General features: G+C 50.9%; 1 protein-coding gene across 2 annotated transcripts in view; it reads left to right on the top strand.

Annotated features, from left to right (window-relative positions):
* DNPEP (aspartyl aminopeptidase) overlaps positions 1-23,220 on the top strand; it is a 381,605-nt gene that overhangs the window by 288,175 nt on the left and 70,210 nt on the right. For both annotated transcript variants that reach the window (XM_086954396.1, XM_086954397.1), the window contains exons 10-12: positions 9,415-9,498; positions 11,347-11,507; positions 17,121-17,160. In XM_086954396.1, coding sequence (XP_086810522.1) covers positions 9,415-9,498; positions 11,347-11,507; positions 17,121-17,160 — 285 coding nt within the window. The remainder of the gene's footprint in view (positions 1-9,414; positions 9,499-11,346; positions 11,508-17,120; positions 17,161-23,220) is intronic.

Below are 23,220 nucleotides of genomic sequence, written 5' to 3'. Positions count from 1 at the left end.
GGATTTCCTTTGTCAAAACAAGGGATATCTAGATGGATAACTAGTGCGATCCGGTTCTGCCACCAGGCGGCAGGCAAACCTTTACAAGGACAGGTGAAGGCACATTCCACAAGGTCAGTCTCAGCATCAGTGGCGCTGTTTGCTGGAGTATCCATAAAGGACATTTGCAGAGCAGCCACCTGGAGCAGTACGCACTCCTTCACGAGACATTACTGCCTGGAGGCGGCTGCAAAGGAGGATTCGGCTGTAGGACAGGCAGTCCTGAGAAATCTCTTCCAATAAGAGGTGAGCTTTCCTCTCTTCCCTCCTCCTGTTTTTTCAAACATTTCGTTTATTATGCTTTGTTACTGCTTTATGGTTGTTATAATCTGTGATGTCATTAGTCTATAATGATTCTGTAACTGTGCACGAAATGTTTGAGGTATGCTAACTGCTATCTACTCTGATACAAGCAATGGGAATCTATGAAAGTTCCAATACTGGAGTAAGAAACAAGTTACTTACCTGTAACTTTAGTTCTCCAGTATTGGTAACTTTCATAGATTCCCATGCGCCCACCCGCCTCCCCTGGGAAAGCTCACTTTAGGGCTAGGTGATTATGTGGCAAAGCAACGGCTACGAAAATCTGAGGCTCTGAGCTTTCTCAGGAAGGTTCTACAGGGTGAGGCTGATCTGATTGGTTGCTAAGGGGACTTTGGGTCCTTTTACATAATGACAGCAATAGGCTGCAAAAGATAATGAGGCCTAGGCCTAATTTTTTACCTTTTTTACACCTATTAGGGTGTATTTACCTAGGTATATATATATATATATTTTATTACCGAGGCTCCCATTCCGACGACGGGGAATGATACAAGCAATGGGAATCTATGAAAGTTACCAATACTGGAGAACTAAAGTTACAGGTAAGTAACTTGTTTCTTGCGCGTCGGTCCCCGTGTGCCGCCAATCCTTCTTTGTAGTGAACAAGGTATGCGTCTGTGTATCCCCACTGCTTCACCTGGTCCTTGCAAGGAATACGCCACGTGGCTGTCCCAGTGTATCGCCACTCCTTCACCTGGTTCTCGCAATGAACAAGCTCCACGTCTGACCTAGTGTATCGCCACACCTTCACCTGGTCCTCACTGTGAACAAGGTGCATGTCTGTCCCAGTGTATCACTATTCCGTCACCTAGTCCTCGCAGTGAACCATGTTGCGCATCTGTCCCAGTGTGCCGCCACTCTTTCGTGGTGAACTAGGTGTGCGTTTATCTCTGTGTATTGTCACCCCTTGACCTGGTCCTCACAGTGAACAAGGTGCATGTCTGTCCCTGTGTATCGCTGCTCATTCACCTGGTCCTGGCAATGAACAAAGTGCGCGTCTATCACCGTGTATTGCCACTCCTTGACCTGGTCCCCACAGTGAACGAGGAGTGCTTCTGTCCCTGTGTACCGCCACTCCTTGACCTAGTGCTCTCTATGAATCAGGTACTAGTCTGTGCCTGTGTATCATCACTCCTTCACCTAGTCCCTGCGGTGAACAAGGTGCTCGTCTTTCCCAGTGTATTACCACTCCTTGACCTTTGTCCTCTTGATGAACAAGGTGCTCGTCTTTCCCAGTTTATCGTCACCCCTTGACCTGGTTCCTTTTGGTAAAGAAGGTGAGGTGCGCTTTCTTTCTTACCTCTTGCCTGTCCAATGTTGGTTTATTGCTGGACATCCCTGCAAGGGGGAAGCCTTCTATCTGACGGAGAGGATTGCAGCCATGTGCGCTTCAGACCCCGAAACCACAGCTATATGGTCTTCAATGGCTCTCACATTGGTGAAAGAAGTGTTCGAGTCATGTGAGCTGTAGATCAAATGCTTAACATACTACTGTCATCTAGTGTTGGGTCCGGATGTTTGCAAGTTGATTTTCTTCGTAGATCATGATCGGTGATCGTGCACATGGGAATCAGCTCCATTGTTGGATTGTTTTTTTCCGCCATCAGGTTCGGACGTGTATTGCTGCGCTCTGGTTCAAAACCATTCCTCCCCAGAATTCACAATGTTCAGGCTTTAATCGCTCAGTTTCCGCCCAACTGCCTATTACCAGCTCAAGTGTTCATGCAGCTGCTGGGAATGATGGCGTCTTGCCTCATGATTGCTCCTTGTGCAAGGCTTCACATGCGTCCCATTCAACAGTACTTAGCGAGTCAGTAGAACCAGTCGTAGTGTCTGTTAACCGATCTAGTGTTGGTAAACAGCCGCACGCATCGCTCTCTGCGGTGGTGGAACCCACACAATCTTCCCAAAGGGCGGCCCTTCATCGACCCTGTGCCACAGACAGTGCCAACAGCAGACGCGTCGCTCACTGGTTGGGGAGCTCATCTCCAAGACCACACAATTCAAGGCTTGAGGAGTCGAAAGCAAATACATCTCCACACAAATCACCTAGAACTGCTAGCAGTGTTTCGCCACTCCTTGACCTTTGTCCTCTTGATGAACAAGGTTTTGTCAGACAACATGATAGCCATTTACTATATACAAAAACCGGGAGGGGGACACACTCTCTCCAACTGTCACTACTAGCACAAGCCCTACATGCACAAGCCATTTAGAGGTGGCCCAAACACCACAGAATTGATCTCCTAGCAGAACATGTTCCAGGAGTAAACAATCAATTTGCTGACCTCCTCAACAGACAGAAGCAACAAATCCACGAATGGAACTTCACCCTCAAGTTCTCCTCCCATACTTTCAACGTTGGGGTTTTCCCCAAATAGATCTATTCGCCACGCACGAAAACGCAAAATGCCCAAGCTTTGCCTCCAGATATCCACACTGAATCTCCAAAGGCAATGCACTATGGATGAATTGATATGGGATATTTGCAAATTCTTTCCACCTCACACTCATTCCACTAATGGTTCGAAAGCTCAGGCAAACATCCCTCACACTAATCCTAGTAGGTCCCACAAGGGCCCATCATCCATGGTTCAGAACCCTGTTGGAGCCATCAGTAGTTCCATATAGAAGCTGCACATCACATCCAGTCACCTCACTCAGAGCCATGGAGAAATCAGACATTCAGATCCCAAAGAACTCAACTTAGCGATCTGGCTCCTGACGTCATAGAGTTTGGTTATCGGAATCCTCCACCAGGCTGTATGAACATCATCAGAGAGGCCTGAAGGCCACCACAAGAGCCTGTTATGCAGCTAAATGGAAACGATTTGTTATATATTCTAATAATAATATCAATCCTTTGGATGCTTCCATACAAAATATCATCTCTTATTTACTACACTTGCAGCAGTCCGAATTAGCGTACACATCCATCAGCTCACGTCTCGCTGTAATAGCTGCGTGCCTACAAAATAGACAGCATTTGTCTCTCTTTAGTGTACCAGTTATTCAAGCATTTATGAAAGGATTAAAAAGGGTAATAGCACCAAGACTTCCACCTGCCCAAGTGTCGAATCTTAACATAGTCCTAACACGATTAATGGGTCCACCTTTTGAACCAACACATAAATGTGAACTCCACATTCTTTCATGGTAAGTTGCTTTCCTCATTGCAATTACCTCACCGAGGAGAGTGGGTGAGTGAGCTACAGGCACTAACCATAGAAGAACTTTTTTTCCAGTTCCACAAAGACAAAGTGGCTTTTCTTACTAACCCTAAATTTCTACCTAAAGTAGTATCAGTCTTTCACATCAATCAATTGGATGAGTTACGTGTGTTTTTTCCTCAGCCAGATTCAGTGGCAGAACGAGCTCTACACTTGTTAGAAGAGCTTTGCTATATTACATAGATAGAACAAAACCATTTTGCAAAACAAAACAACTCTTTGTTACTTTTTCTTCCACCACACAAAGGCTAACCTATATCTAAATCTGGTATTGCTGGATGGATTGTCAAATATATTCAGACATATTAAAAGAAAGCAAAAATAACTTTACCAATACCCCCTAGAGTGCATTCAACTCGCAAAATAGGAGCTTCTATGGCTTCCTAGGAAACCTTCCCATAGCTGGCATCTGTAAAGCTGCAACATGGTCTACACCACACACATTCCCCAAGCACTATTGTGTAGATGTGTTAGCGAGGCAGCAAGCTAATGAAGGCCAGGCTGTACTTAGAACACTCTTTCAAACAACTGCAACAGCTACAGGAGTATACTGCTGTATAGTCTGTGCAAAGGATGTGATCTACAGCCTCAAACAGAAAATGTTACTTACCCAGTAAGCATCTGTTCTTGGCATGTAGAGCTGTAGATTCGGTGACGAAGAAGGCGTCGGAGATGAAGAAGAAGAAGAAGAAGAGGTTCCTGAAGAGCAATCGGAACCAGCGTCGGAGCACGACTCCAACTTCGAGGTGGACGAGCAAGCTGAAGAGTTCGTCCACGAAGAAGACGTCATCGAGGTAGGGGACGACGAAGGGGCCATCGGAGCCGTCGATGACGACTCCAGTGATGAGCCGGGCCCAACCGCAGTAGTGGGGCCTATAACTGACATTACGCTCCCAGCGGCTCAGGTCGAGGCATCGCCAAGTGGCCTTAGCCAAGATCTTTCTACACGTTCTATAGCCCCGCGTCCAAGCCAGGCTAAGAATGCGTCCAACGAGCCATCGGTCGATTCCTCAAAATCGAAACCGAAACCAACGGAGCCGAAATCGAAACCGAAACTACTTAAAATGGTGGTCGGTTCGACGTCGACGCCAGTCCATTCAAAGACTATCGACGACCCTTCCGCGTCGAAAGTGGCTGTCGCCTTGAAGACTGGAGCGTCGACGCAGGGCTCAACCAGCAAGCACGTCACCTCGACGCCGTCGACGAACAAACATGGCGACAAGGCCAAAGGCCTCCAGACGAAGGACGTCGAGCTGAAGATTTCAGGGCTCAAGCCTCTGCTCAGCAAACAACTCGAGCCGAAAGCCAAAGCCGACCCGAAACCGCAAGTCTCGTCGACGCCTAAGGCTGGAAATGCTACACGCCGGGAGCTCGAGTCGACGCAATCGAGCAAGCGTCCTACTCAGGTGCTGAAGCAGCTCGAATCGACCACTACATCAAGCTCCAAAACCGTCGGCCACCCTCCGATTAAGTTCGGTTGTCCGCCAACAGCTCGAAAAAATAAAAAAGGACACTGAGACAGCCAAATCCATGGGGGCTCTGCAATCTCAGCAGTTTCGGGGCAATTCCTTTTGTCGCTCCGGTAATAGGGGAGCCTCTAGAGGACAGGCTCTACAGCAGGCCCAGTACACCAAGGGGAGCACGCAATCCACCTACAGAAAGAATACCAGGGGTGGATACCGTGGGAACAGCGCCAAGGGCAGAGGACATGGCAATAACAACGCCAGATCCTCCGCTCCCAACAAACAGTGACGCCTTGTCACTGCCCCCCGACCATCTAACACCTGTCGGGGGAAGACTCCAGCAGTTCCTGCCAGCCTGGGAAGGCATTACCACGGACAGGTGGGTGAGACAACTTATCCGGTACAGCTATTGTCTAGAACTAACCTCCACCCCCCCAACATACCCCCAAGGCACCGTCCTATGTCCGCAGAGCACATGCACTTATTGCAGCAAGAAGTACTCGCCATGCTGCAAAAAGGGGCAATAGAGCTCGTGCCTGCAGAAGAACGAGGTACAGGGGTGTACTCTGTACTTCTTAATCCCAAAAAAGGACAGATCCCTGCGACCCATTCTAGACCTCAGACCCCTCAACCAATACATCCTTTCAGAACACTTTCATATGTTAACCTTACAGCAGGTCCTGCTGTTGCTCAGTCAGGGCGACTTCCTAGCGACCCTGGACCTCACGGATGCATATTTCCACATTCCCATTCACCCAAGTCACAAAAAATATCTCAGGTTCACCATCAACAATCAGCATTACCAATTCAAGGTTCTGCCTTTCGAGGTCACCACTGCCCCCAGAGTGTTCACCAAGTGCTTAGAGACCGTGGCGGCGCACCTTCGCAGACAACATGTTCACGTCTATCCTTACCTGGATGATTGGCTCGTTCAGGCCAAGTCAGCCCAGCAGTGTGCCAGCCACATGTCGTGCACGATTCACCTCCTTCACAGTCTGGGGTTCTCACTCAACTACGCAAAGTCGCACCAGCAGTCCGCCCATGTGCAACAGTACCTAGGGGCAACATTGAACACTCTGACGGCAACAGCGCAGCCGAACTCTGCCAGGGTCAACAGCATGCAGCTGCTCATTCGGAGGTTCAGGCCTCAACAATCACTCCCAGCGCAGGTGTTCATGCAACTGATCGGCATGATGGCATCCTGCATATTCATAGTCCCGCACGCGAGACTACACATGCTTCCCCTTCAAGAATGCTTAGCGCGACAGTGGAACCAGGCTCATGGCCATCTAAAAGACCTAGTGTTGGTGACCGGTCGTGCCTACAACTCTCTGCATTGGTGGAACCCACAAAACCTTTGCAGGGGACGACCGGTCCAAGAGCCTGTCCCACAGATAGTGTTAACGACGGACGCATCTCTCCAGGGTTGGGGAGCGCATGTCCTTCATTACACGGTGCAGGGACTATGGACATCACAACAGCAGAAGATGCATATCAACCTGTTAGAGCTGATGGCGATCTTCATGGCACTGAAAGCGTTCAAGTTGCACCTGTGCAACAAGGTCGTGTTGATCCGGATGGACAACATGACTGCCATGTATTACATCCAAAAGCAGGGAGGCACGCACTCCCCGCAGCTATCTCATCTAGCCCAGAGCATGTGGAAGTGGGCCATTCAGAGGAACATCTTCCTCATGGCGGAGCATCTCCTGGGTGTAGACAACCAGATGGCGGACCTGCTCAGCAGGCACAGTCATCAGATGCACGAGTGGGAAATCCACCCCTCGGTACTCCAGACGTATTTCCAGCAGTGGGGTCATCCAGAAATCGACCTCTTCGCCACAGAAGAGAACGCAAAATGCCAAAGCTTCGCCGCCAGGTTCCCACACCCGCAGTCACAGGGCAATGCGATATGGATGAACTGGTCAGGCAGATTTACGTACGCTTTTCCCCCAGCCCCACTCATACCGCTGGTGGCGCGCAAACTGCGGCAGCACTCCATGACGCTCATCCTAGTTGCTCCAACGTGGGCACAGCAGGCTTGGTACACCACGTTCCTGGAACTTTCAGTGGTGCCACACCAACGGCTGTGCCTCACTCCCAGCCTCCTCACGCAGAGCCATGGCGACATTCAGCACCCAGATCCTCAACAGTTGAGCCTAGCGATTTGGCTCCTGAGGTCATAGAGTTTGGCTACCTCAACTTGCCCCCTGAGTGTATGAACATTATCAAAGAGGCAAGGCGGCCCACAACCAGGGCGTGCTATGCAGCCAAATAGAAACGATTTGTCATTTACTGTTCCAGCAATTACATCAATCCGCTAGATGCATCCACGCAGAACATCATATGTTACCTACTGCATCTGTACCAATGCAACCTAGCATATAGTTCCATCAGGATACATTTGGCTGCTATAGCCGCTTATCTTCAGAACAGGCAGCACCTTTCACTCTTCAGAGTGCCTGCCATCAAAGCCTTTTTGGAGGGCCTTAAAAGAATGATCCCTCCCAGACATCCTCCTTCGCCTGTCTGGAATCTAAATATCGTCCTCACCAGGCTCATGGGGCCCCCCTTTGAGCCTCTCCATTCTTGTGAGATACAGTTTCTTACTTGGAAAGTGGCCTTTCTAATAGCCATCACATCGCTGCGAAGAGTCAGCGAGCTTCAAGCCCTCACAATTCAGGAGCCCTACCTACAAATCCATGCTAATAGGGTGGTGCTGCGCACCAACCCCAAGTTCATGCCAAAAGTAATCTCGCAGTTCCACATTAATCAAAATGTAGAACTGCCAGTTTTCTTTCCAAACCCTGACTCAGTGGCAGACAGAGCACTGCACACCTTAGATGCCAAAAGAGCTCTCTTGTATTACATCAACAGGACAAAAGACTTTCGAAAGACTAAACAACTGTTTGTTGCCTTCTCTCCATAACATAAAGGCAACCCTATTTCCAAATCAGGTATAGCCAGGTGGATAGTTAAATGCATACAAATCTGTTATCAGAAGTCTAAACTCACTTTAACAGTTCCCCCAAGAGCGCATTCCACACGCAAGCTAGGGGCATCCATGGCTTTCCTAGGTAACATTCCTTTAGAGGACATATGTAGAGCAGCCACATGGACCACCATACATACATTTACCAAACACTATTGCGTAGATGTACACTCCAAGCAGCAAGCTGCTGTAGGACAGGCTGTTCTCAGAACTCTCTTTCAGACTGCTGCAGCTGGCACGGGCAACCGCCGATAAGGAGGTAACTGCTATTTATTCTATGCACAGATATGAATTCAGCAGCCCACATGCCTCGAACGGAATATGTTACTTACCAGTATGCATCTGTTCTTGGCATGTAGGGCTGCTGACATTCATATCGCCCACCCTCCTCCCCAGTGTCTGTCGCAGCGGTAGCACTCAGAATAATTCTCAGGCATGGTCATCTCTTACTGTATTACACTCCATCTCTGCCACAATGGCGAAAAACAATCTGAGGATGGAGAGGATGCCCATGCGCACTGTAGTCCAGGGGAGGAGCCACCTATCTCGTGATACTTCGAAGACTCTTCCAAGACAACAATGTGCAATCATCCGGACCCAACACTAGGCGGAGATCTATGCACAGATATGAATGTCAGCAGCCCTACATGCCAAGAACAGATGCATACTGGTAAGTAGCATATTCCTTACCTGTAATCCTAATTTGCCATATCTCCTTTAGAGACAGGTGCCAGGTCATGCAAAATGTAATGAGGCTCCTTTCTTTCTGTAAGTCAGCTCTCGGTTGAACTTGTGCAGCCTCCCCTGAAGTTTCCAAGCACAGACTAACATCTCTAGGTTTGCTCACTTTGAGCCACAGATGTCCTATTAAGAGTAACCTCTGTTAACAATAAACATCGTACCCAGATACACGACAGCGTCATGATAGGGAAGTACCTGTCCGTAGGCTATTGAGTTTCCCACTAAAGTCAGTGATTACTGTTTTGATCGTGCATTCGATAGGAGGAAAAGATATACTTGAGAAGTGTTGAGCCCTGAATGAATTCAGCCTTTTTTACTCATCCTTACTTCCATATTTAAATGTCATATATTCCTTTATGGAACTAAGCGTAATTCAACAACTACTGCTCACTTTCACGTTAGATGGTTGATTTTAGTTGATAAGCTGAATGTTATCTTAGTCTGTTTTCTTTTTGTTTACTCACGAACTAAAACTAATTTAAAAAAATTTACAAAATTGAGTTAGTTAAGTTGTGGTTTTTTATGTTATATCTAAAGACTTTTTTTTAGTGGTGCCATTAAAACTTAATAACAAAAGATGAAAAAGTAAGTAATTATTGGCACGTCTCCTCTTTTGGATTTCCAGGCTCTGATCCGGTCCTGTGACCCTCCAACCTCTCTGTCCAGCGACCCAAATGTCCGTATGATTACCCTCTACGACAACGAAGAGGTGAGCTTTGACTTGTGGCACAGCAGGTACATGGCACCCACCCGGGTTTGAAGTGGGACCTTTATCGTCACAATGTGTGGAACGGAGTACCCTCCTCTGGGCGCGGACTGGCACTGCACGCATGCCAGGGCACTGAGGGCCTTGGCAGTATTCCTGCTGCCTGACCAAGCGTTACTGTGGGCAGCGGTAGGATGAGTCCGATATCTGCTGCTCTGTGCGCCACAGCTTCACTCTCTTGCAATAAAAGCAGGATGTCCTTAAGGCGTGCATTGGTTGTGCTTTGGTAGGTCACACTGAGGGCCAGCGGATGGAAAAAAGAGCACACGTTATCTCACACACACACACACACACACACACACACACACACACACACACACACACACACACACACACGATTGCATATAGCAGTTAGGCTTGTGCTTTGCGCAAGCTCCTCTGGATATTTTCAAATCCCACAAATGAGTGCAGAATGTTGGCGTGCCTAGTTGTACACCTTCTGTCAGTGAAACCCTACATACAGTGTCATGCTGTTAGCATGCCTAGTTGTACACCTTCTGTTGGTGAAACCCTACATACAGTGTCATGATGTTAGCATGCCTAGTTGTACACCTTCTGTTGGTGAAACCCTACATACAGTGTCATGATGTTAGCATGCCTAGTTGTACACCTTCTTTTGGTGAAGTCCTGTACAATGCCATGGAGTTGGCATGCCCAGTTGTACATCCTCCTGTGGGTGATATCCTACATACACTGTCATGATGTCGGTGTTCCTCGTTGTACACCTTCCTGTTTGTGAAACCCTGCTTACAATGGCATGATGTTGCCATGCCCAGTTGTACACCTTCCTGTTTGTGAAACCCTGCATACAATGGCATGATGTTGCCATGCCCTGTTGTACACCTTCCTGTTGGTGAAGACCTATATACGTCGTCATGATGTTGGCATGGCAACTTGTACACCTTCTTGTTGGTGCAACCCTCCATACAATGGAATGATGTTGGCATGCCTAGTTGTACACCCTCCTGTTGGTGAAGACCTACATACAATATCAAAAAGATAAAATTGATGGACAGAATGCTGAACAATGTCAGAAACAAGCATCCTGGGGCCGGTTTCGGGGTATTACCCCTCACCAGCCAGGATAGCTTGACTCCAGTGGCTTGGAGCGCATGGGAGCCACATCTGGGCATACCCATCCCACTCAGGGTGAGCAATGCAGAAAGAACAATTGCTGAACAGAATGCTGAACAATGCCAAACATTCACCACAGTGCAGAGATAAGGGGCTAAATCCATTTTTTTGCTCACCATGCCATTCCAGTTTAGACCCAGCTATATCCAAATCAGCCTGGCTGATGAGGGGTAATACCCCGAAACCGGTCCCAGGATGCTTGTTTCAGGTCCAGAGACAACCTGGTTGGGCAGTTCGGGGTGGACTGTTCCCATGAGGCACAGGGTCAAGACTGATTTGCATTTGGCTGGGTCTAAACTGGGGTGGTGTGGTGAGCAAAAGAACAATGGATTAAACCTGGGTCTATTGACTGGGGGTGAATGTTTGCATTGTTCAACATTCCATCCATCATCTGTTCTTTTTGCTTTATTTGACCTACATACAATGGCATGATGTTGGCATGCCTAGTTGTACACCTTCCTGATGGTCATTACTTACATACAATGTCATGAAGCATCATCCATAGTCCATCACTGTTTTGATCAAACATACATGCATTTCCACGTCGGCGGTGGGTGTGAACATGGCCTGCTCTGTGGGCCAGCCTTTGGCATGGATGTCCAGTCTGTCACAAGGATGGGCTTGTCCTTTCATTGAGCCTCATCTGTTCCTTTTCAGGTGGGCTCTGGCAGTGCCCAGGGGGCAGAGTCGCTGCTGACCGAACTGATCCTGCGCCGCATCTCATCCACTCCGCAGAATCTGACCGCCTTTGAGGAGTCCGTCCCAAAGTCTTACATGATCAGTGCGGACATGGCACATGCAGCGCACCCCAACTACACGTGAGTAAGACTGGAGTATTCCAGTGCAGAGCGGGCTGCAGATCACAACTGAGAGGGCAGGGCAAGGTTCACTGGTGACGGAGACGAAGCACCATTATCTGTCCTTGCCTTGACTATAGAACCGTATATGATGCTTTTCTGTAAAAGCCAACGACTCGCGCCTTCTGCCTGGGGCAACCTACTAGGCCAATGAGCATGGTCTTACCATAGGATCAGCCATGCCTGCGAGTATGGGAGTGGGTGGTAAGGAGGCGTGGGGTGTGGCCCTATTCTCTGGGCGGGTGTTGTGTGTTGACCCCATGAATTGGCCCCTGGGGAGAGTTACTCCAGGCAGTATGTTGGATAGGTGTTTGCAGAGTTTGACACTATGCTGCTGGAAGGGCTATTGCGTTGACAGTCGCCCTGCACTAGGCTTTCCTGCCACTATTCCTTTTCAAGTTTCCAGGAGTCCAATTTCAAAAACTTTGCATTGGTACAACAAAACAAATCCAGTTACCCAAGTTTAGCTGCTTGTGTACTATGGGGGCTACGAATTGTGTTTTCATGTAGTGCAATCATGGAACTGACTGATTTCACTTTGTCTTTGCTCAGTTTACCCAACAAAATGTGGAGAAAATACATTTTCTCTTGAAATGTGAATTATGTGTGGGAACATTTGCGGAAGTCCTGGGGCAATCATGGTTACTGGGTGGAATCTAGCAGTCACAGCCTTTTACCTTTATCCTCTTGTGACTTAACATTACTCTGGCCCCAAACCTGAGCATCAAGTTAGTTCTTTAGCCCTTCACCCCAGGGAACGAAGTTGAGCAGTTCAAGGCTCAGAAAGGAAGATGGTGTGGGGGTCGAGACTCAGAACTCAGCTAAGCAAACAACCTCATTGCCCAACCAGTTCTTCTGCTTTGGAGATGAAAACTTCATTCACAGCCCAGCACTGCGCATATAAAGGTGGCATGAAACAAGTCAAACACAGTTATCACCAGGGAATCCATCTTCTTTTGTGGGTGCTCCCCAGATTCCTACAGACATGATCAAAATATACAAGCAAGAACTCCACCGGGAGCCTGTCACGAAGGCTTGGTGAATACAAAATCTGCAAGCTTCCCCGCTGAAGGCAGCTGCCAAGACCAGTGGGGCTGGTAAGCTGTGTTGGATTCTTAACACTGGTCTTACCTGTCCTGGTGTCTTTTGTAACGCCCTTTCTTTCAGCATGGAGCTGCTCTGGTGCTAGGCTACGTCAGCACTGTAATGGGACTGCCTTTGATCCCAACAGCCCGAGGACGGAAAATCTCATCGTAGGGTCTCCCTCTGGCCCATAGGTCAGACCCACCGCCCAAGTAAAAGAAGGACCCAGCCCGTGGTATCACTGATCCTGTGAGGGGTTAATTCGCCATTGTGCGATGTTCTCCAAGAGCCTCATTGTTGGAACTACTTCTGATGATCGAATCACCAAACCTGGTCACGAGTAGGGATGGGCGGAATTTGCGTAATCGCGTTACGCAAATCTCTAGAAAACGGTAAAAAATCTCGCGAACACGCGGAATTCGTTGATCGCAATGCTGTTTTTACTGTTCGCAACCGCTGTTTGCGTGCTCAGGGGGAAATATCTCGCAAACACGCATTTTGAGAACGCGAACAAGCAAAAATTTCGCAAATTCGCTGAATGCAGAATTTTGGGCAATTTTGCATTCTCCACGGAACGCGAAATTACCAAAATTCGGCAAATTCCGCCAGCAGAACGGAATTTACCGCCCAGGCCTAGTCACGAGGGTTCTTGCCGCCAGGTCCTCATAGTTTATCTTAGTAGATTTTGGCCTTTTTGTAGTTACTTTGAGATTCTCAGTCTCCTTGCACAATACTTAGCAGACCTGGCAGCGAGAGATCGAGGTGCCCACCACAAGCACCCTTTTGGGGAGCGAGCCTCTCTCCTGTGAGGGCACGTTCAGGAGGACCTCAGACCCATAACCTTACCACAAGGCCTGGTGGTGCAGATTCTTCCCTGGGCTGCAGCAGACCAGTGTCTAGTTGTGTCTGTACAGCTCCCTGAGGCCCCATATCCCTCCCCGCGGCCTCATCTCCCTCCCCGTGGCCTCATCTCCCTCCCCGCGGCCTCATCTCCCTCCCCGAGGCCTCATCTCCCTCCCTGAGGCCCCATCTCCCTCCCCGAGGCCCCATCTCCCTCCCTGAGGCCCCATCTCCCTCCCTGAGGCCCCATCTCCCTCCCCGAGGCCCCATCTCCCTCCCCGAGGCCCCATCTCCCTCCCCGAGGCCCCATCTCCCTCCCCGAGGCCCCATCTCCCTCCCCGAGGCCCCATCTCCCTCCCCGAGGCCCCATCTCCCTCCCCGAGGCCCCATCTCCCTCCCCGAGGCCCCATCTCTCCCCCAGGCCCCATCTCCCCCCCAGGCCCCATCTCTCCCCAACTCTCCCCCAAGCCCCAGAGTTTGTGTATGGTCTGGGAGCTGCTGGTCAGGGGAGCCCACCGCAAGGGTGCACAAGATGAAGGAGTCTCGGGTCTCTGCTCCCTCTGCGGCGGGTCACACCTCTGGGAAAGCGTGGAGCCGTGACTGGTCCACTACAAAGGACCCCCAAAATCCTTTGAAGAAGCCCTGCAGTTCACAGGGCTGTCTCTAACCTCCGGTTGTGTTCCAGTCATACACCGGACACCCTTGCGTTCTCACCGTCATTCATGGCGAATGTGCCCTAGACCTATGTCCCATCCATGTCCCAAATTTGAAAAAGTAAAGGACCCGCTGCAGGGTTCGGACAGACGCATTGAAACAGGGGAGGCCAGCAGGGAAGTGTAACTGTGCAGGTGACAGGTACAGGCTCTTGGGACACAGGTAGAAGCAGGTACTGCGTCCACTGCCTGTCCTCTGCAGCCTTGTGTGCTGAGAGTAGTCCCACCCAGAGAAGGAGGGTGCACATGGTGTACCCCTCCAGACCACAGAGCCCAGCTCTGTGCTGCATTCATTGTCACTGTGGACCGTCAGTGTTCACACGTTTGCCCTGTACACTGAGGCAATAAATCAAGAGTAACTAGAAATTGCTACCTGGGCAACTCCGTGCAGCGATGCACGCGCTCTATTTATATCTCAACTTCTCCATCAGCGAATGACGGGACATGTGCCTTGTGCTGCGTCCACTTCACCCCTAAACCATCGCTCCATCCGGGACATCTGGCGGGATCAGAAGATGTGGACGAACACTGAGCTACCATTGACAAGTCTCTGGACAGCAGGCACAGATTGTTGCTGGGGAAGAACCCCTTCCCGCCCTCCTGAGTCTTTAGTGGTGCAGACCATCATTCAGAAGATACCAGATATTCCTGTGTGGAAAAGCGGCTCACGCCCTATGGGACTACTGTGAGAACCAATGCCGAACTAGTGAGACTGACTAATGCCACAAGCCCAGCGATGGCTTGCACTTGTAGCACGTTTCACCATTGTGCAACCTGCAGGTTCTGATCTGTGAAGTGTCTTTCTTAGCAGCCATAACTGCCCTCAGACACATCAGCCAGATACACACACTCCCTATTCAAAAAGCATTTATTCGGGTGCATAACTGCAGGCTAGTACTTAGAGCTAATAACTTGCCATGACATTTTTGACCTTTCCACATGAAGTAGACGTTTGAGCTGCCAGTTTTCTTTCCAGAACCAGATTCAGTAACGAAGGGCATTGCACAACTTAATGTGCAGCGAGTGCTATCGCGTTATACTGACAGGACCAAGTCTTTCTGCAAAACTAACCAACTCTTTGTACCTGTTGCTAAACCATATAAAGTTCACCCCATTGCCAAGGCAGGCAATGCAGGGTGGATTGTCCTGTTTATCCACACTTGCTACATCAAAGCTATACTCTCTCTCTCCCTCCCAGTGCACACTGTACAGGCGAAAAACAGACAAGTGAAGCTTTCCTTGGTAACATCCTATTAGAAAACATCTGCACAGCAGCTGCCTGGCCAACACCAAATACCTTTCCAAAGCATTTCTGCATGGACCTATTAGTCTGCCAATAAGCTGTGCTTGGCTTGACTGTATTAATAGAATTGTTCTGTTTTATCTGCTCAATAGCTGCTGTTTTGCCTGTCTAACCACAGCTACACATGCTGCGAACGGAAAATGTTACTTACCTGTCAGCATCTGTTCATAGCGTGTGGTACTGTAGATTCATATGTGCCCGCCCTTCTCCCTGGAAGCCCCTGCTTATGTAGTAATTAAACCTGTGCGCTTGTGTGCACTTCAGCATCATCAGCGTTCTCCACTCCTCCCTACACATTCACTGGAAGGAGCATCTCACCCCGGAAGTGTTTGCCTTTCCTCATCTGCGCCGTAACTCCAACCATCTGGATGGTTTGGTGGCTCTCTGGCATTCATGAGCAGGTCCCATTACAAAGCTAAGGTTTCCTCCTGGCCCTTTCCCAAGGAAATCCTCTGATGGCCTCTGTGGACACTCTTGTGTCCTTCTCTTGGTACCTAGCCGACAAAATCACCGAAGAAGAGGCCATTGGAATCTTTTCTCACTCCCAACAAGGCCATGAAATGCCACCTGACTCCCTCCATTGGAATCCATGGGGTAAAAGCTATTCTCTCCCACCTCAGTCATTAATTGTTTCAACCGCTGGACACGTGTAAACTAGTGTTTCTTTCTTGGAAGCAACATTCCTGCCCGCCCTTTCTTGTACGAGATTTCTTAGCAGACTTCAGGCCCCTGTTGTGTTGGGAGCTTACAGCATCTCCCACAGGACACAATTGTTCCCTAGAACTTTATTTGCAGTCTTAAATGTTTTATTACATTGTTTCCTGAAAGAAACTCCCCCCACCCCCCTTTAACCTGGAAAGAACTAAGAAACTCTACTTGGCTATTCAGCCTTCCCTCATACATCACAATCGTGTTTTGTATGAGATGTATGTATGGGATATCTCCCCGCTCGTATGTATGTGTGTGCTTCTTCCGAGCCAAGGCAGCTTCAGTTGTGTTTCCAGACATGTACCCACCAGAGATGTCAGTGGGTGATGGTTATCAGCCCTATATGCATCTGAGGCCTTGGCCTTTTGCTGCCACCTCTTGGACCAGCGTTCTTTTAAGCCTTTGGGTTCTCAGTGCTGTTTTCTTCCACCCACCTGATGGTTTGTAGTAGGAGAGAGTCAGATTGTGTGAGCAAAATAATGAGGCACTTTATATTGACTCCATCTTTCCTAGACCACCACTCCCCTTCCAACGACCTCTGCACCGACGAGGAGGAGGAGAGGATATTCACAAGGTTGTGCACGGTATGATCAGACAGACATGGTACTGGCTACGTGGCTCTGGTTTAAAAAGAGACTGAAAAGCAATGTTTAAGTCCTTACACACAGTGGTGTGGCACGAAGGAGTTGGCAGTAGAGGAAGGGTTTGGTCTAAGAGTAGCAGGAACCACAGAGTTAACTTTCATCAACAACAAACCCTCGTTGCTGTGAATGATGTAACTGAAGTACCACATGGGCATAGCAGGAATAAAGAGGGTATTTTCGCCGGTTGAGGAGAGAGAGTAATTGCCCAGGTTTGATATATAGAGTTAATTTGATCAATTTTCTGAAGGTTCTTCTGGCCAATGTTCTCTCTCTTCTCTTGCAGTGACAAGCATGAAGAGAACCACAGGCCTGCGTTCCACAAGGTACGTCTGTCCTTTCTTGCCTCCTTGTATCCAGTGCACTTGATATGTTTCCTCTTTCCTTCTTTCCGCGGCCTCTATTTCTGTAGTAGGGGATCTCTGTGTATAGTCATAATCTAGTGAATAGTCCCGCCCATGTGCGTGGACCCCGGCAATCAAAAATAATCTCTTAAGTTGTCAAAATCATGCAGAAACTGCAAAGACACTTAGAGAGAATTTAAAGACAAATAATGCAGCCTATATCCACAGGCTACACTGTCCAGTACTTCAACTAGAAATTCCACCAAAAATCACCACACACAGCCCAGCCTGCCAGTTTCTACCACAGTCCCAGACTCAGGAATGATAGAGAGGAAGGTAGGGACAGACAAGCCCCATAGGCTGCCATTATGTGGCTTAAATAGGATACTGTGCCTTTAAGAGAACTTTCCAGACTTCTCCCAGTATCCCAGAATGCATAGCAGGTCCAACTTACTTTCAGTTCTTTTTTCCGGCTCCTGCTTACAGGACCCTGGCATTGAGCTCTCCCTTTTTCAAGGGTTTATTGAATTCGTTTTTGCACTTTTTGACTTTTAAAAGTGCTGTGATTACTGCTTGGTGTTCTCTTCTCACCCTTGTGCTGTTTTTTAGGCGTTTTGGGGCTCCGAAATGCCTGGCCTTTTTGTTAAGTGCCCAGCATGTGAGAGGAAGAAGGCCAAAAGCGACCCCCATGATGTCTGCATCGTGTGCCTTCCAGAAGATCATGGCCCTGAGGAGTGTGTGATCTGCCAGCAACTTTCTGCTAGGACACTCAGGGACAGACTGAAGATCAGGCTGGCTGGCCTGGAGGATAGGCGCCAACGTGCTGCAGGTGGGTCTGGGCAGCCTGGGAGGGATCCCTCTGCCTCTGCTGAGGCCCCTGGGGGGCTCCCCGGGGGCAGGAAGTCCAGCCAACGATCCCATTCTCCGTCGACGTCGAAGGCTTCGACGGCGGCGTCGAGAGGGATGACGACGGCGTGCTCCCCGTCTCCCCGGGGCTCCGGGTCGAGACGGCGTGACGACTCGACGGCGAAGGAGAAGCCGACGTCGAAGCCGCCGTCGACGTCATCGTCTTCGTCGACGTCGAGGTCTTCATACCGACGCCGAAGACGCAGGGACGTGCATCGGCGCTCGCCGTCAAAGCGGCACCGACGCTCGCCGTCGAGGCGACACCGTCGGTCGTCGTCGAGGCGACACCGCCGATCGTCGTCGAGGCGACACCGCCGATCGACGTCGAGGGGCTCCTCGACGTCGGGAACATCAAGACGACGACGGCGATCGACGCCGAGGGCGGACCGCCCGACGTCGAGAGGACGACGTGAGAGGTCGCGCAAGAGGGGATCGACGTCGAGGAGTCGACGTTCGACGCCGAGGATGAGAGGGTCAACGTCGAGGGGACGACGTTCGACGCCGGAGTCCAGGAAGCGCCGTTCGACGCCGGAAAAGCGTCGTTCTGCGTCCAGCAGACAGCGGTCAGCGTCGAGGAGTAGGTCTCCCTCTCCCAAACGACGCAGAGGGGGCTCTAGCCCCAGGAGTCACGCCACTTCCAGTGGACGCAAGAGGAAGAGGTCGCCTGCGGATGGGGATGGATCTCCGCACCCGTCCCCTAAAGGTTCACCGGGCTCGGTGTACTCGGAAGTGTACACTCCATCTCGACCCGGGACTCCTCCTCCTCCACCCGTACCGAAGGAGGACCCTCCGCCCGTGCCACCACTTCCTACGGAGGATCCTGCTCTACCTCCGGTCCCACCGCATGGGCCCGCCCCGCAGCCGGTGGTGCCTCCGCCGAGGTCCGCTTCACTGTGTCACTGCCTGTTCCTCCCAAGGGGACCCCGAAACCGAAGCCCCGGGAGGATCCAAAGAGTCCCCGTGAGAAGCCACGGAAGACCCCTCCTCGCAAACCGAAGGAGCGCCCTAGAGCTGGCAGGTCTCGTTCTCGCTCTAGGCGCAGATCTTCCACGAGGTCGAGACACCGCCATAGGAGGCGCGAATCTCGCTCCCGCACGAGATCGTCTGGGACCAGGGACTATTCACCTACGCTGTCGGGGTCGCCGGACACCAGGGTGTCCCCGATAGATGACCTGGTTGCCTTTCAAGACGTCCTGTTGAGGGGCGCGGCGAAGCTAGGCATTACACTGACAGTGCCTACTCCGAAGACGTCCGTCATTTTCGAGACTCTACATCAGAGGCACATGTCTCGTCCCCTCCTGCCCTTGGTGCCGGGCTTGGAAGAACCGGCTATGGCGCTGTTTCTCACCCCGGCTGTGACGAGAGCGGCCCCGTCCAGACTACTGAAGAAATACCGGGCTCCCGACTCGGATCCGGCCTTCTTGAGAGCGGAGCCTCCGCCTGACTCCGTCATCGTCACGGCGGCCCGCAAGCAGCACTCCACCACCCCGACCTCCACGGTTCCCCCGGACAAGGAGTCTAGGTGGATGGACTCGGCGGGGCGTAAAATCTGTGGGACTTCCGCGACATCCATGAAAGCGGCGAGTGCCACGGCTCTGTTGGGGCGTTACGACCGCGCCCTCTGGGACTCCCTCGAGCGCTTTGCGGAGCATCTACCTCGGGAGCAGCGTGAAGACTTCATGGAGGTCCTGAGTGAGGGGATGCTGGTGGCCAACCAGATAATCAGCGCGGCTACGGACTCTTCCCTGTTGGCTGCTCACGGGTTCTGCCACGGGATCAACCAACGGCGCCACGCCTGGCTCCGGCTGACGTCCCTGAAACCGGACGCGCAGCAGAGGGTGGCCAATCTGCCGTTTTCCGGAGAGACCCTCTTCGGGAAGCACGCAGATGATGAAATGGCCCGCATGAAGGCGGAGGCCGAAACACTGACGGCGGTGGGCCTGGAAAAGCCCAAGGAAACCAAGAAGCAGTACCGCCCGTTCCAACGGCGGTTCGGAGGGCAAGGCCGAGGCCGGGGACAGGCTTCGGGGCACTCGCAGCAGCAGCAGCCGTTCCGTAAGCCGTTCCAGAAGCGGCAGAAGGGCAGAGGAGGCCAGCAGTCGGCTTCGGCGCCCAAGGGCCAGGCAGGGCCTAGGCCCTAGGAACTTACTTCCCCCGGATCCGTTACCCACTCCGGTAGGGGGAAGCATCCAACTTTTTCTGGCAGAGTGGAGAAAAATTACTCAGGACAAGTGGGTGCTGAATATTGTTTGCAATGGATACAGTCTTCGGTTCACCTGCCCTCCTTCAGAGATTCCCCCGGTCAGCTCGCAGTTTCAGCTGCGCGAGCTTCAGGCGGAGGCGGATATCCTGTTGAGGAAAAGGGCGATAGAGGACGTACCTCTGTCTCAGAGAGGAAGAGGTCTGTACTCCCGGTTCTTTCTGGTTCGCAAGAAGGACAAGAACGAGTTCAGGCCCATTCTGGATTTGCGACAGGCAAACAAGTGGATTCGCAGAGAAAAGTTCTGCATGCTGTCGTTGCACCAGATCTACCCTCAGTTGCAACAGGGAGACTGGCTTTGCGCTATAGACCTACAGGATGCTTACTTCCATGTGCCCATTGCACACAAACACAGGAAGTTCCTGCGGTTCCAAGTCGGCACCAATCACTATCAATACACAGTGCTCCCGTTCGGCCTGAAGTCTGCGCCGAGGACATTCTCGAAGTGCATGGCGGTGGTAGCGGCACACCTGAGGAAGAACAAGGTGTTCGTCTACCCGTACTTGGACGATTGGCTGATCAAGGCATCCTCCTTCTCGGAAGCGCGAGCACACTTCCAGAAGACGTGCGTTCTCTTGAACAAGCTGGGGTTGCACATCAACATGGCCAAGTCTGTCCCGACTCCGGTCCAATGCATACAGTACTTGGGAGCCTCCATCGATACGCTGTCAGCAAGCGTGTCTCCTTCGGAAGAGCGACGATTATCACTCCTTCGGAAGGCTCAGGCTCTTATGACGACTCCTTCTACAACAGTGAGGACGGTGTCTTCTCTACTGGGATCGATGGCCTCTTGTATCTTCCTGACGCCGCACGCACGGCTGCACATGAGACCGTTGCAGGAGTGCTTGGAGGATCAGTGGGATCAGAGGAAAGGATCTTGGGACGACAAGATTCGCCTGTCGCTGCATGCTCTTCAGTCCCTGAAGTGGTGGTGTTCGGCGGAGAATCTCCTCAGAGGGGTTCCCTTTCACAAGGACATTCCCACGCAGACTGTCGTGACGGATGCGTCTCTTCTGGGATGGGGAGCGCACTCCGGGACTCTACAGATTCAAGGCACGTGGTCACCGATGGAGGCCACGTATCACATCAATTTCCTGGAACTCAGGGCTGTTCACTTGGCGCTGAAGGCCTTTCTTCCGTCCTTCCAGACCAACTCTCTGCTTGTACAGACGGACAATACCACCACGATGTATTACCTCAACAAGCAGGGGGGCTCGAGATCGCGCACTCTGTCGCAGGAGGCGCAAGCGATCTGGCACTGGCTCCTAGCCAGAGGACTGACGATAACGGCCACCCATCTACCAGGTGTGCAGAATGTTCAGGCAGACGCTCTGAGCAGACTGCTTCAGGAAAACCACGAATGGGTCATAAACGACGAAGTACTAGGAGAAGTCTTCGCAAGGTGGGGAACTCCAGACGTAGATTTGTTCGCCACCGCCGAAAACAGCAAGTGCAGAGACTTCGCCTCCAGGTACTTCCAGCAAGGGACGCTGGGGAATGCGTTATGGATCGACTGGACGAACAGCTTTCTGTACGCCTTTCCTCCCATTCCCCTGATTCCGGCGGTGCTCATCAAGCTAGCCCGGTCCAGGGCTCGAATGATACTCATCGCCCCGGAGTGGCCCAGGCAGTGGTGGTTCACGGACCTACTTCACCGGTCTCTCCTTCCTCACATCCGGTTGCCGTGCAGGCCGGACCTTCTCACGAAGTTCGGGGGACGGATGTTACACCCCAACCTCTCGTCTTTGAGTTTGGCGGCATGGCTCCTGAGATAGTGCAATATGGCCATCTGAATCTGCCCGACGATTGCATGGACATACTGAAGGAGTCCAAGAGACCTTCCACTCGGACTTCATACGCTTACAAGTGGAAGAGGTTTTGTATCTGGTGCCAGTCTAAGAACCATGATCCTACGACCTGTAAGGAAGATGTCATCCTTCCTTACCTTTTACATTTGGCGCAGTCTGGCCTTAATGTGCATTCCATTAAGGTTCATCTGGCTGCATTGACTGCCTACAGGAAATGCCCTTCACAGACTTCCTTTTTCCAGATCCCCGTGATCAAAGATTTTCTGGAAGGATTGAAGAAAGTATTCCCTCCTGTCAGGCTTCCCTCGCCTTCATGGGAATTGAATGTGGTGCTGTCCAGATTGATGAAGGAACCTTTTGAACCTATTCATAAGGCTTCGTTGCAGCACCTGTCCTGGAAGGCGGCGTTCCTCGTGGCCATTACATCGGCCCACAGGGTGAGTGAAATTCAGGCGTTGTGTTGTAATGAACCTTATACTGTATTTCATGCTGCTAAGGTTGTTATGCGTACTCACCCTAAATTTCTTCCCAAGGTTATTTCTGACTTTCATGTCAACCAGACTATAACTTTACCTACGTTCTTTCAGAACCCTTCATCCCCAGCGGAGAGGTCTCTCCATTCTCTGGATGTTAGGAGGGTGTTGAAATTTTATCTGGATAAAACCAAAGATATCCGTAGGTCTGACCAGTTGTTTATCAATTATGGATCGGTCAGGACAGGTCTTGCGACCTCTAAGCAGTCCATCTCTAGGTGGATTGTGTCCTGCATACAATTGTGTTATCAGAAAGCTAATAAGACCTTAGGAGGTAAGCCTAAGGCTCATTCCACCAGGGGCAAAGCTGCCACGACGGCTCTGCTCCGTAACGTGCCGATTGCTGAAATCTGCAAGGCAGCCACTTGGAAGTCGGTTCATACCTTTGCTAAGCATTACTGCCTGGACACTGACGCCAGGGCAGACGCTCAGGTTGGACAGGCTTCGCTGCGGAATTTGTTCGCACAATAGTGGCATTATGTACTTATTCTCCACCACCGCTTAGTTGTGGGGATGGGCTTGCCATTCTATTCAC

The sequence above is a fragment of the Lissotriton vulgaris genome, chromosome 2_1 (assembly GCF_964263255.1).
Source record: "Lissotriton vulgaris chromosome 2_1, aLisVul1.2, whole genome shotgun sequence".
NCBI lineage: Eukaryota > Metazoa > Chordata > Amphibia > Caudata > Salamandridae > Lissotriton > Lissotriton vulgaris.
The sequence above is the reverse complement of the archived record's forward strand: the minus strand, read 5'-3'. Positions and strand labels throughout refer to the sequence as shown.